The sequence below is a fragment of the Chionomys nivalis genome, chromosome 18 (assembly GCF_950005125.1).
Source record: "Chionomys nivalis chromosome 18, mChiNiv1.1, whole genome shotgun sequence".
Lineage (NCBI taxonomy): Eukaryota > Metazoa > Chordata > Mammalia > Rodentia > Cricetidae > Chionomys > Chionomys nivalis.
This window is the reverse complement of record NC_080103.1, coordinates 10,377,196-10,392,264: the sequence shown is the minus strand read 5'-3', so window position 1 is coordinate 10,392,264 and position 15,069 is coordinate 10,377,196. Positions and strand designations below refer to the sequence as shown.

The 15,069-nt window shown below is 40.8% G+C and overlaps 1 protein-coding gene across 2 annotated transcripts in view; it reads right to left on the bottom strand.

Annotated features, from left to right (window-relative positions):
• Otud7b (OTU deubiquitinase 7B) overlaps positions 1 to 15,069 on the bottom strand; it is a 61,528-nt gene that overhangs the window by 28,862 nt on the left and 17,597 nt on the right. For both annotated transcript variants that reach the window (XM_057793132.1, XM_057793131.1), the window contains one exon: positions 184 to 334. In XM_057793132.1, the coding sequence (XP_057649115.1) occupies positions 184 to 268 (85 nt within the window). In that variant the 5' untranslated portion in view covers positions 269 to 334. The remainder of the gene's footprint in view (positions 1 to 183; positions 335 to 15,069) is intronic.

Below are 15,069 nucleotides of genomic sequence, written 5' to 3'. Positions count from 1 at the left end.
TCTCTCCAGCCCCGAAAACATACAAGGTGAAGGGATTTTGGATTTTAAAACTAGTTGGGCACACCAAGCAGATAATAAGAAGCAACTTAAATGGAGGTCTATGGTATACAGAATACTTCTGATCACCTTAAATATTCCTAGTAAATATGGCACTTTGCTTTCTCTTTCTCACTCTCTCCTTACCTTCCAGAAGATCTCGGGCCAGCCCTGGCTCTGCACCTGTAGAACGGACAAAATCCGACAGGACAGCATCCATGTCCAGGGTCATGGGATCATCAGGTACTCTCAGGCAGCAGGACGTGAGCAGAACATAGATCAAAATCCAGGCTTGAACCTGAAAAGGAGATAAGCACACAAGGCTCAAGTACCTAGAACAACATCATCCCAGCCCAATTCCAACAGATTTATCTAAATGGGAAACTATTCTGGTTCCTTCATTCTAAGTTGAAGTTTTAAAATAAAGAAGTTTAAAATTATTTGAAGAATCACACTTAATTTCCTCATTAACAATAATGTCTTATTGCCTACAATAACCACAAACCACTATGAACAAAGCTTTCTCTCCGCTATTTATTTTATTTACTTGTTTGAAAGAGGCACTAGGTATTAAACCTAGGGCTTGTATATGCTGTGCAAGTGCTCTATACCCACCCCAGTGTCAAATTTGCTTCTCCAGTCGAAAGGAAGGAGGCAGCAGAATGCTGCCCTATAAAGCTCCCCAACCTGCAATGTTTCCTAACATAGCCCCATGTTCATTTCTTTCCTGAAACATATTTATTATTAAGGGTTTTAGTTTTATTTTTGGAGACAATGCTTTATTCTGCAGTCTTCTTGCCTCAGCATCTTGAATGCCATCATGCCCTGGGTTTCCTCTGAAGTTAATTTAATCACTCCCTGTCTAACCTCTCTTGATTTTCATACGCCAAGTTTGGGGAAATAGAAGTTGTGTGTGTTCTTTCCTGATGTATCAACAGAACGAATCACTTGACACACATGGCACATTGGCCCTTAGCAGACTCTTATTAAACAAATGAGTACTACAGAGCAGAGGAGTTCAGGGTTGACAATATTCCCTTGCTGGCTGAGTAGACAGGAAGTGTAAAGTAAAAACTGAGAACTACTGAGAATAAAACAGCAAGCTGTCCTACACATCTGAGCAGAACCCAAAGGCTCATCACAAAAGCAACTTCAGGAGTTCAGGAAATAGGCAGAACCAGAAATGCTTTTCTCCTTCCAGGACAGATGAGTACTAGGTAAGTTTACCTGAAAAAAAAAAAAAAAAAAATCCTTTCTTTCAGACTTGACTTTAGCAGAAACTATGTCTCTGACCTGACCACCTGGCACCAAGCCAACATTCCTCTGTGGTTAACAGTCCCAGTTGAGAAAGCAAAAATAGGGTGGAGAACAACCTCTGACCAAATTCACCAGGTCTGAAGAAGGTGGCTCATTCATAAAGTGCCCAGGTACACACTGCCCACTACACCCACTAATTCCATCTTTTTGGAAAAGCCAAAACCAGAATTCTTGAAAACAACAGGTGACTCAGACAAAACAGTCTTCCTACACCTAAAGCCTAAGAATGACTCCCAGGCATTTTTTTCTTCACTCCGCTTCTGTCCCAGGATACAACTTGTTTAGTGGTGTGATCTGATCCCAATTTTCTTCATTCCTTGAATATAGTAAGGCAAATAAGAAATATTTGTGGGTTATAAAAATTCTAACTCTCTAACCTGATAACTCATTGTCTTGGTGGTGGTAGGTAGCTCTTTTGATATTTTTTTTTTTTTGAGGAAGAGAAACTATTATTTCTTTTAGTGCTCTAGCAACACAAGAAGTCAGTGGATACAGGACATGATTTATTTTATCCCAGGCCAACATTTAGCAAGGTATCTACAATATTGCAGGAGTAATAAATACCTGCTGAATAAATTCAATGTAAACAAATGTCTAGTCTTCATCTGCCTCAATATACTAAGCACCAAGTCAACATTCCTCTGAGGTTATTAACCTCCCACTAACCCAGAACTGCATGAAGAACTTCTGACCAAGCTTTCTAAACAGTGACCCAATCCCCTTGAAGTCTGTGCTTAAGAACTTAACTTCAAGGCAGGCAAGTGGTAACGTCTGTAATACCAGCACCCAAGAGGCAGAGGCAGGAGGAATGAGAATTCAAGGCTACAAAGAAAGACCCTATCTCAAAAAATATTAAAAAGTAAATGCTTTTAGAAATCATAGATGAATTTTTCATCTCCTAGTGCATGTGAGAATTCTGTCCAAAGCCCACTGTGTTCAGCACTTTGGTCACAGGACATGGGCACTGCCTAGTAACAACATATAAACAATGCAAAATCAAGAACCTAACTCCAAAATGAACTTCAATCTCTATTCTTAAAAGATAAAACAGGACTGATGAGTGTGGTGGCTCAGGCCTTCAATCCCACACTCTGAAGTAGAAGAGGGCAGAGCTCTGTGAGGAAAGGCCAGCTTGGTCTACAGAGTGAGAGCCAGAGCTATGAGAGCTATGAGACCCTGTCTTGATAGACAGACAAGAAAAGTAAAGAAACAAAACAAGGCAAGCCACTTCTGAGAAGATATGGGGAAAAACACAAACAGCACTCAGCAGAAAGGAGAAGACCTGACTAAGCCACAGGCACGCAGACAATTTCCAGCCAGATTCAGGCTCCTGAGAACGAGAAGCAAATGAAAACTATTGGTGCTATGGCATCTGAGATCTTACATGGTAACAGAAGGTAGGTCATTCATTTCCAAACATCTAAAATAAACAAATAACTCATATCTGGAAAGACTGGCTTTTCAGCAAAAATGTGAAGCACTAGAGCAAACTTCTTGGCAGCACATTCTTGTATTTGATTCTCCAGGTACATGGCATGGACTGTGCCCTTTGCCAAACAGGTAAGGACAGCAGCTCTTGTTACATCACCACACCTGGCTAAAGGTTCTCAAATTCCATGGGGATATTGAAGCCAATGGCAAAGACTCTGCCTCAGCACACAGGGAGGAAAAACCCAAACAAGAAAACAAAACACTAACCTTCAACTTTTCAAATAAAGGGAGGCAGCACTCAAATCTTTGTTGATTATATGTACAGACAGATTCAAACGTCAAAATCAACCAGTTTCCTACCTAGTAAAGGGCCATCACCAACTACTCAGACCAGTGCAAGGACTCTTCTATTACATCTCTAGCAGGTCATCCAGTTCCCGAGTGAATACAGGCTTTGATAGGGCGTTCAATGCTTTCAGCTCCAACTGCTATAAACTATTTTCTTCTAAACAAAAGCCAAGTCTATCACCAGACCCCTCCCCCTAGTACTGTTCACATAATGGTTCTTATTCTGTCCTATAGAACAAAATTAACTCCTGAGAATGATGGATTTTTTTCAATGGAAAATATTAAATCATTACTTCACATAAATACTTGTTGTGGCCCAACATCATGACTCTGTCATCCTCAATCATTTTGCAGAGAATTGCTGGTCCAGCAGGTAAGCTCTTTCCTCATTTGCAAAGTATTGTCTGGAGTTCACTTTCCCCTTGGCGTGCCAACCGAACTTTGCCCTCCACATCTATCACCATCTGGTCTGTCTTAGTTTTATTGCTGTGAAGGGATACCATGACTTCGGCAAATCTCATAAAGAAAATATTTAATTGGTGGTGGTTCTCTTACATTTTCAGAAGTTTAGTTCATTACGATCATGAAGGGGAGCATGGCAGCGTGCAGGCAGACATGGTGCTGGAGCTGAGAGTGCTCCATCCTGCAGGAACAAGAAGTTGACTGACTCACATTAAGTGAAGCTTAAGAAAAGAGACCTCAAAGCCTGCCCCCACAGTGACACATTTCCTCCAACAAGACCACACCTCTTAACAGTGCCACTCCCTTTGGGGGCCATTTTCTTTCAAACCACCACATTCTACTGCCTAGACCCCAAAGGCTTATAGCCGTATCATAATGGAAAAATGCATTCAGTCCAACTTCAAAAGTCCCGATAGTTTCTTACAGTCTCAAACATGTTTGAAAGTCTAGTCTCTTCTGGCAATTTCTTAACTGCAATCACCTATAAAAATCAAAATCAAAAAGCAGATTACATACTTTCAACATATAATGGCACTCCAACACACAGGGAAGGGAGAATAGGAGTAGATGCTGGACCAAAGCAAGTCCAAAATCAGCTTGGCAAACTCCAGACTCTGCATCTCCATGTCTGATGTCAAAACACTCTCCACATCTCCAGCTCTATTCAGCTTTGCTGACTGCAGCACACTTCTTTCTCTTGGGCTGCTTCCACTCCCTGTTAGCAGCTCTCCTCCATAGCTATCCCATGACTCTGGCATCTCTAACATCTTGGGGTCTCCAAAGCAATCCAGGCTTCAACTTCACACTTTAACACAATGGCCTCTCTAAGGACTCCATTCAGGGACACCCCTGACACATCCCTGGTCTCACTGGCTGTCCTAAAGTATGGGGAAAATTCTATAATCCATTTCTTCCACCCTTAATTCTAAAGCCAGAACCACACGGCCAAAGCTTTCAAGTCCTGATGCTTGTTGGGGCTGGAACATGGCCCCCCATTTAACTCCAGCTTTACCAGATTTTTATTTTCCTTTTTTGCCTAAGCTTGGACACTATCTTAAATTTCCAAACTCTAAGAGATGAGATTTGTATCACTAACCTTCTGTTACACATGAAAATGACAAATAACCTCAAAGAAGTTAGGTGATTCCTCAATGTTACTCAAGAACTAACTAGCAGAACAAAGATGTTTACAAGTAAACTCACAGCACGCCAGAGACCTGGTCCTTATTCTATACCGCACTGTGTCTGCAGAAGATGGAAGAAAATGGGCAATCCATTCATACAAAGTCCACCCTCACTGCTTAACCCTCTCAACTCCACACTCAAATAATCAACTCTAGGTTCAGACACACTTGTTACAAATCCCTAACCTAACACTTTAGGGAACCATGGGACTACAATTATTTTGTAGCTAATACATAAAAAGGAAAATACACAGTTCAGATATCTTGTTTGTATTACAAATATTTACAATCTTTAAAGTAATACCTAATATAGTAAGTAGATCTTTGAGAAATGCCAGCTGTCTTTGTGCCCAAATCCTTATCACAATACTAATTCCACCAGTACCCAACACAGCTACCTATATTATTTCTTCCAAAGTTCTCTCTTCCCAAACCAACCCCTCCAAGAGTCCTACAAATCTTCTCTTGTTTTTTCAAGTTTTTTTTTTTTGTTTGCTTTGCGGGGGGTGTTGTTTTGTGTTTTAAGAAAAGGTTTCATATAGCCCAGGCCTTGAACTCTGTGTGGCCAATGGCCTTCAACTGCTGATCTTCCTGCTTCTGACAAGTACTGAGAACACATCCATGCCGCCTGGTTTATGTGATGTTGGGAATCCAACACAGATCTTCATGCATGTTAGGCAAGCACTCTACCAAATGAGACACATTTCCAGCTCAGCTCATTTTTGCTTGGGGATTTGTTGTTTGGTTTTTTAAGACAGATCTCACTGTATGGCCCAAGTTAACCTTGAACTCACTCTGTAACCCAAATACGCACTGAATTTGCAATCCTCCTGTCACAGCTCCCCAAGCTCCCCAAGTAGCTGCAACTGTAGGCCTGCACTACTGTGCCCAAAGCATTGGAGTTTTTTTTGGTTGTTTTTGCTGCTATTGTTTTAGACTTAGACGGTATGTATAATTTATATACTTTTCTTCTTTTTCCTTTCAGATAGGGCTAAGAATAGGCCAAGGCTTGGTTTTCTTTTCTTGGGTTTTTGTTGTTGTTACATTTTGTTTTGTCTTTTGAATCAGGGTCTCTCTACATAGCTCTGGTTGTCTTGGAACTCACGATGTAGACCAGGCTGGCCTCGAACTCACAGAGATCTGTCTGCCTCTGCCTCCTGAGTGCTGGGATTAAAGGCATGCACCATCACACTCAGCCAAGATTGTATTTTCAATAAAGTTAATTTTTAAAATAGCCTACAAAAATGAAAGTTCTACTTGAGCTCTTTAAAGACTGTTGAATTTCTTATATATATACCACTACTAACAATAACAATAAATCAACAGCCTACACTAAATGCAAAACATAATAGCTCTCAAAAGTCAACTCTCTAACTTTTAGTAACAACCAACCCTCTCCCCTACTTGGTTCATAATTATTGGTCATTTCTTTATCGATTATGAAATATCTAGTCGGTGGAGAAATCAGATAGAAGGGGAAAAATAAAACTACTACACTATCTGGGTTAGTTATCCACATAAGATTAATTCATTTTATAAATCTCTTTTGGTAATTAATTTCCTTCCACATACAGTTAATAGGGTTTTTTTTTTTTTTTTCGAGACAGGGTTTCTCTGTGGTTTTGGAGCCTGTCCTGGAACTAGCTCTTGTAGACCAGGCTGGCATCTGCCTGCCTCTGCCTCCAGAGTGCTGGGATTAAAGGCGTGCGCCACCACTGCCCGGCTAGTTTTTAGCCTTCATTAGACAAAGAAGTTTTCCTTTTATAAAATTAGATACCTAAAAGCCAGACACACTGGTGTGTACCTGTAATCTCAGCACTCAGAAGGCTGAAGCAGGAGAACTGGCTTGAGTTGAAGGCCACCCTAAGCTACAGAGTACCAGGTTAGCCAAGGTTACGTAGTGAGATACTATTTCAAACAACAAAACAACAAATTAGATACTTCAGCTCAAAGATCCTTATCACTTTCTTCTTTTTAGTTCTGCATCTATCTTTTCTGGTCATCTCTAAAACTCATATAGCTACTATAGGCTCTATAAAAAGCACCTGCCATTGTTTTAGTTGGTCTTTTAGACACTTCCATCCTAACTTCAACTTGACTATCAGTCATTCATTCAAGATCTGCCAACCTGAACTACCATCTTCTAGAGACCGACTTAAGGGCTGGGGTACAAACGAGGAAGAGGAGACAGCATCCCACCTTCAAGGCATTTGAGCTGGGTGAGGAGTGTACACCTGCTAGTGTCTCTAGTGCAGGGAACACAGAGCAACTATTTTACCTACGAGAGTTAGGAAGTGGAGTCTTTAAGAACAGCAGGAGGTGAGAGGAAAAGATTTCATTTTGGTGGATATCCTTGATGTCAGCATTATTATTTTATATTTTAAAAGCTTAGAAATATACTTAACATAACACACTTATATGCATGCACACGTGCACGCACGCACACACCCCTAACAAACAGTTGTGGTTTTAAAATGTTTGTGCTAATCTATGTCTCCATACTTAAAATAGGCTTATGAATTATTTGTTGGTTTCAAATATTTACCGTTTTCTGATCCATCCCATTGATATAAGGAGGTCTGTATGAACAAATACAATTTACATGTGTGTAACTGAGAGTTCACTAAATAGCTTTTGTAGATTTGTTTGCAAAACACACTGACAGATCATTAAAAAAAAGTTTCAAATTATAGTAGTATACACCTGTAATCTCAATATTCAAAAGACTGATGCAACTCTCAAGTTCAAGACAAGCCTTAGCTACTTAGTGAGTTCCAGACCAACCTGGGCTACATATCATGACTCTATCTCCCAAATATTTTTAACTAAATACTCCTTAAGGTTTTTAATTTTGTGCTTTCTGATAGCTGACATATATACACAGAGGCATTTGTCACATCTAAATGACACCCAAAGGGCAAGGCAGTGTTGATTCTGATTCAGGTTCAAACAGTTCTCCGAAGACTTATGGTAAAATCACATTTGTTTAATCGCAAGAAGTACTCTTCATTTTTCTTTTAAAAATACTATCCATCCTTATCGATACTGTCCCAGCTGTTACTATCCCTCCCAGTACCTACAGTCACACGTACCGCAGACGGAGTCAGAAGTGCACACTCTAACACGGACTGTCCCCAGCACTCTCTGGACTTCTCTCACTTAAACAGGCTGCCCCTCCTGCAGTGTTTGTTTCACTTTTAGTAGCAAATTGGGGCTGGAGGAATGCTCAGGAGTTAAGTACGGGTTGCCCTTCTAGAGGGCCTGGGATTGAGTCCCAAAACCCACATTGATACCTAGTTCCAGTTCTAGGGAATCCAACACTCTTTTCTGGCCTCTGCTGGTACCAGGCACGTACAAACTACACAGTCATACATGTAGATAAAATAACTATACACATAAAATAAAATAGTAATTTTTACAAATTGGGGTGTTACAGAAATGGCCCAACAGTTAAAGAGTCCTTCCTGCTCTTGCATAAGAGTTCAGTTCGGCTCTCAACATTCACATGTTGGCTTACAACCACCTGTTACTTCATTTCCAGGGGATCTGATATCCTCTTCTGATCTGCACCAGACACCACGCATGTACATGGTCTACATACATACATACATTAATAAACCTTAAAAAATAAGTCTCCTGCACTATGTACATAAGATTAGGTATGAGTACACGACACTCTGATGGCTCTGGTCTAGGGCAGTGCACGCCACGCTTTCGTCATTTACATAATTAACAACCTATGTGGACAGAGGTAGGGAGGCGCAGAAAGTTAGTGTTTTCCTGTGTCACACTTCAGAGTCACGAACTTTTAGAAATATCAGAGACTTTTTTGAAACAGGGTTCTCTCTGTAACAGCCCTGGCTGTCCTGTAACTCACTCTGTAGACCAGGCTGGCCTCAACTCACAGAGATCCACCTGCATCCGCCTCAGGAGTGCTGGGATTAAAGGCGTGCGCCATCACACCTGGCTTTATCAGAGACCAGTTTATTGCACACTTCAAATTACAGACGACAAGAACTCAGAGCCAAGTGAGTGAGGTTTAATCACCTGTCCAAAGACACAGAGCTAACTAGTGATAAAACTAGTTCCAAGATCATAAATCTAGCTGGGTGGTGGTGGTAGCTCACACCTTTAATCCCAGCACTCAGGAGGCAGAGGCAGGCGGATCTCTGTGAGTTCAAGGCCAGCCTGGTCTACAAGAGCTAGTTCCAGGATAGGCTCCAAGCTACAGAGAAATTCTGCCTCAAAAAAAAAAAAAAAAACAAAACAAACAAAAAAATCATAAATCTAGTGATTCCAGTAGCTGTTACCTGACATCACATATCATTAACTTTCAATTTCCTCCAGTACCCAGCTAAATCTACAACATCTACAACATCTGTGAACCAAAGAAAAAGATGTGTACTTTAAAAATCAACCCTTAAGCAATCTCTATTCAGGAAAAGAAATCACTTGTAAAGATATCAGAGCAGCAGAGCAAAATCACTTCTGTGTGCCAATCAGCACTAAGAGAGAAATCCTACTTAGAACATCATATCCCTAAGACCTAAAGCAAGACGGTGGGATAAAATTATGCATCACAGAGATATTTTCTTTTTACTTTTATAGTGACGGTTTAAAGCTAGGTTACTTTTTCATAATAAACTTATTTTTATTGAATAAAACTTCTCTTGTACTAATTAAATATCACTGCTGAGTTTTGAACAGAAACAAAATACCAACTTTAACACATTTCCTGTTTACCCTGAGTGGAAAGCCTAAACAAAATACCAACTTTAACACACTTCCTGTTTACCTGAATGGAAAGCCTAAACAAAATACCAACTTTAACATTTCCTATTTACCTGAGTGGAAAGCCTAAAGCACCAAAGCATTTTCTGACGTTTAGTCATGATAGTTTACTTTTTAAAAAACTCAGGAAGAGCCACCATCCTGAGGCACAACGGTACCCAGGTGCAAAATCCCACTGATGGAAATGCAATCTCCTAACTCAATGGCTGTGAGGTGAAGGGAAAATATACAAGCCACAGCTAATCTTCCACAAGTTCATAATGGGCTGATTCCAGGAACAAAAAACAAAACAAAACGAAACAACAACAACAACAAAAAAAATCAACCAAAAAGGGCAGGTGTTGTGAAATTATCCTTTGGTATACTGTAAAGATTTGTCACTCGAATTGGTTTTAATAAAAAGCTGACTTTTTATTAAAAGTCAGGCAGTGGTGGTGCACACATTTAATTCCAGCACTCGGGAGGCAGAGGCAGACGCAGATGAATCTTTGTGAGTTTGAGGCCAACCTGTCTCCAAAATGAGTTTAAATACAGCCAGGGCTACAGAGAAACCATGTCTCAAAAAACTAAAAAAAAAAGAAAAACAACAAAACAAAACAAAAAAACTGACTGGCTGGTGGCCAGGCAGGAAGTATAGGTGGGACAACAAAAGTAAGGATGCTGGGATGAAGAAGGGTGGAGTCAGAAGGGTCACCAGCAAATGCAAGGAGAAACAAAATGGGCATGCCATGTTGAGAGAAGGTACCAAGTCATGGGGCAAAGGGTAGTTAAGAAATATGAGTTAATTTAAATGTAAGCATTAGCTAGTAACAAGCCTAAGCTACTGGCCGAGCCTTTACAATTAATATTAAGTTTCTGAGTGATTATTTAGGAGCAGCTCCCTGCACAGGAAAACTCTACCTAAAGGAAGATATCAGTTAACTTCCTTTACTGAATAAATATATACCAAGTATCAGAAATTTGAGATAAAGACAAAAAAAAAAACACAAAAGAGGGAAAGAATTTCAATATCTACTGAACAAATTGCTTTTTTTATTATTATTACAGTCAAGTTTCTCTTCAAGAATGCCAATCATTTGAAGTTATCTATGAAGTCCTTTGATGGAATACCTAATCAAATACTTCAGTCAAAGACATTGTTTACTCAATCTCACTACTTTGGGAGTCAAACAGACACTGATCTGGACCAAAATGTTTGCTATCTATTATACAGGATCCATATTAGAAGAAAGTGGTTGATCTTATTCCCAACTCGGGATAAGCCGTTTCCTATGTAGATGAATGCTTTCAGAAGAACATACTGAAAATGTCTAAGGTCAGTGTGGTGGTGTCTGCCTATCACCCCAGCATTTGAGAGGTGAAGGCAGAAGGATGAGGAAATTAAGGGCCATCTTTAGCTACTCAGGCTGGGCTAGACGAAACCCTGTCTATTCTCCTCCTTTCACCTCCCCGCCAAAATGACAAGTCCTGTTAAACTTGCTTGCACAAATATGATACAAATAAGAAAACTGTTGAACTCTTTGTGCATATAGGCTGGATAGAAGTAACCCAGACAACCCTTCACAAGAATATAGCATCAGACCAAGTCTGTAAAAGAAAGGTCTTTCCCTCTCCCTCAGAAACTACAAAAGCACCAATTACTAGATAAACACCTCACTGGCCTCTGACTCTTCCCTAAAACTATCTTAAGAACGAGTTATTATCCATTATTGTTTTCAGTGGTAGTAGTGTTGGTAGTAATAATTACTGGCTTTAAAAATAGAAAAGACATAAAAGGAACGATAGAAAATTATCTCAAAACCAAACCCAGTTTTAACGAGAATTCAAAAGCAAATAAGTACTCTCAATTCTACTAGAAGACCAATAAGTTACTTCTATCAAAAAAACTGGTGGACTAACTCAAGCAAAATAAAAATCACACATTTCCCTTTAAATTATGCACTTAATAGGCCAAACTGACCCAGTCGGCAAGTGTTAGGCTCAGACCTGCAGTGAGAACCTGAAACCACAGAACTGTGTCACTGCGCCCTTTCCTCAAAAGCTTTACCTACACAGGTAAATGCTTAGGATTACATTTAGTGGAGGGGCCTGCTCCACAATGCACATACAGAGGTCATACGACGACGTGTAAGAGTCAGTTCTCTCCTTCCACCACGTGCATTTGAAGTAACAAATTCAGGAGACACAAGTGGTGCAAATGCCTTTGCTCACTGGCCCATCTCACCGGCCCCAGGACATAACTTTCCAAAGAAGAAAGACTGAAATGTCTGAGGAAGGCACTGGTAACGTACAGCACCTCAGTACTTTTTAAATATTTAACACAGAGTGGGCACAGGGGCACATGCCTGTAACACCAGCACTGTGAAGGCTGAGGAAGGAAGTCACAGTCCAAGGTGAGCCAGGGCTACAAGAACAGGAAGACATCTTGCTGACTATGCACCTACCAAATATCACACATTACTTACAGGTTAGACACACCCACATCAACTATCCCATTAATCTCACAGGATATATTCAGATTCTCTTAGTACCCAGTGCTGTGTAACAGTCTCCTTGGAGATTGAAACATTCTATCCCAGCATGTAAAAAGTCCCTAAAGAAAGGGAACAACTTAAATTAGATAACAAAAAAAACAGAGCCAGATGGTGGTAGAACGTGCCTTTAATCCCAGTACTTGGGAGTCGGAGGCAAGTGGATCACTCTGAGAATGAGACCAGCCTGGTCTACAGGGTGAGTTCCTGGACAGCCAGGGCTACACAGAGAAACAGTTCTGAAAAACAAAAACAAGCAAACAAAAGAGTAGAGCAGAGAGGGCTAGAGAGACAGCTCACCTTGGACTCGACTTCCTTCCCAGCCTTCACAGCGCTGGTGTTACAGGCATTCGCCCCTGTGCCCATTCTACTTTGTTAAATCTTCAAAAAGTACTCAACAGTTAAGAGCACTGGTTGCTCTTCTAGAAAACCCAAGTTCAATTCCCAGCACCCACATGACAGCTCACAACTGTCAGTAACTCTAATTCCAGGGGATCAGACACCCTCACACAGACATACATACAAGCAAAACACCAATGTACATAAAATAAAAATACTTAAAAAAAAAAAAAGAAAGAAAAAAAAGCAGAGGAAGAGGTCTGTCTGGATTACTCAAAGACAAATGTGGCAAGATTTGTGTAGAGCTGGAGTTTGTAAAGAAAGAATTGACAGAAAGTCAAATTGTGTGCTAAAGTGCTTTCTGGACGGCTTTAAAGCCCAAAGAGCAGTTCACTGAAGACATCTGCTGTAGAACACAGGTTAAAAACCATCAAGCCTGTCCCGGGAGTGGGTAATTATCTCCTAAATTGAGGAGAGCATGTTTTCCTCCAACAAAAGACCAGCCAGGAACTCCCTCAACAGCCAGGTACAGTGTCAACACAGGGTCTGTCTGACCCAGGAAGCCCGCAGGTACAGCAAGACCATGTTCCCCTGTGGTCCTGGGTAGGAGGTCTGAGCAGATAAAGTCAGGCCCACTGAGTTCATCAGGTGTGGAGAGATGTAAGGAGGCTTCATGGAAGAGCTCCAGGATATGGAGATGTAATGGCTCAGCATAGTTGAGGGCTACAGGGAGCTAATTAAGTTAGCACCTCCCATCCATGCTTTGCACACCCTTCATCTATGGAGGAAACAACTGATACAAATAGATGGAACCTTTCCGTGCTATATTAGACCTCACTGATATGTGCCTTTAATATCTTAGTAGTAAACTTCTGGGATCACCTGCCACTTGCTCAGAATCCATGACAACAGACTTTCAGAGTGCTCCACTGAAGTATCTTTGTAACCCCACAATTTATTATGGGATGGTGGTTCAGGATGCCTTGCCCTGCCCGTCCTCTGGGAAAGGTTTTGTTATATAGATAACATAATGCTAACCTGAGTGTTTTGCAGATCTGAAAAGTCATTAGAGACACATGTGCATGTGGATAGGGGCTCAGTCTGCACAAAAAGCAAGGTCTGGGCACAGCTGTAAGATGCATATTATACTTGACAATGTTACTGACAAAATCCTACAAAAGCCCCTGCTTGTAAATATAAAGCTACAGTCATTCTTGGGATATTGGCAGATTTTCATGTCCCGTCCTGCCTAAGCTGTCTGTCTTCTGTATAACTTGATGAAGAGCGTTATATAGAACTGGGACGAAGAGGTTCAAGAGCAGGAGGTTCAGGAGCAGGCTAAGTTCCTTGTAGGACAGGCTAGACAGCTGTGTGCCCCACTACTGTCCTTCCTGTTACAAGTCTCCAGTTATTCAGAAGGCTACAGCTGGTGGCTATGACAAAAGCAACCTGAGCACAGTTCCAATTGGATTTTAGCTTCAGTCATGGAAAGCAGCAGAAGCTATATACAACACCCAGTATAAAACTGACAGCATCCTCAATACCAAATAGCTCTAATACCTATAACTTTGGTCCTACCTAAACTCTAGAACACAAATGGGGGCTGGAGAGATGGCTCAGTGGTTAAGAGCATTGCCTGCTCTTCCAAAGGTCCTGAGTTCAATTCCCAGCAACCACATGGTGGCTCACAACCATCTGTAATGATGTCTGGCGCCCTCTTCTGGCCTGCAGACATAAACACACAGAATATTGTATACATAATAAATAAATAAATAAACAAACAAACAAACACAAATGGAATTCAGATTCTGAGTCTTAAGCATCTGTAACGCTTTCTAGTAATTTCTAAAAGAAATCCTTGTGCCTATTTTGAAACTGTTGAATATCACTTATCCTAGGCATTGGCACATGGTAACAATGGCCATAATTTAAAAATAATACTCTCGAGCCATGCAGTGGTGCACACTTTTAATCCCACACTCAGGAGGTTGAGGCAGACTGATCTTTATGAGTTCGAGGGCAACCTGCTCTACAAAGCCAGTTCAGAACAGCCAGGGCTATTACATGAGAACCCCTGTCCCTTCCCCCCAGAAAAAAACCAATAATAATAATAAAAACAACTACAGTGAGTACTCTCTTTTTTAACATGAGCTAAAAAATCAACTTAGAATACAAATAAAACTGATCATGGCTAGGCAAAGGACACCCAATTCTTTATGTTCTTCCCATCTCAAAACTCTTTCCTAGAATTATAATACAGAAAAGATTTTCTTTTCCCTTTTTTGGTTTTTCGAGACAGTGTTTTTCTGTAGCTTTGGTTCCTGTCCTGGAACTAGCTCTTCTAGACCAGGCTGGCCTCAAACTCCCAGAGATTCGCCTGTCTCTGCCTCCCAAGTGCTGGGATTAAAGGCGTGCGCCACCACTGCCCGGCCAGAAAACATTTTCTAATTGAATGAGCTGCAGAAGGTAAATCTAACCAAAGTGTTCCTGGTCACGTATTCAAAAGGAAGAACTAGGTAAAATAAAAATGTTCCAACTGGAATAACCACATGACACCGTTAACACATTACTCACCACCGAGTGACAAGAAAGAACATGAGACCGGGCATGGAACGTTCAGGAAGCCTAGG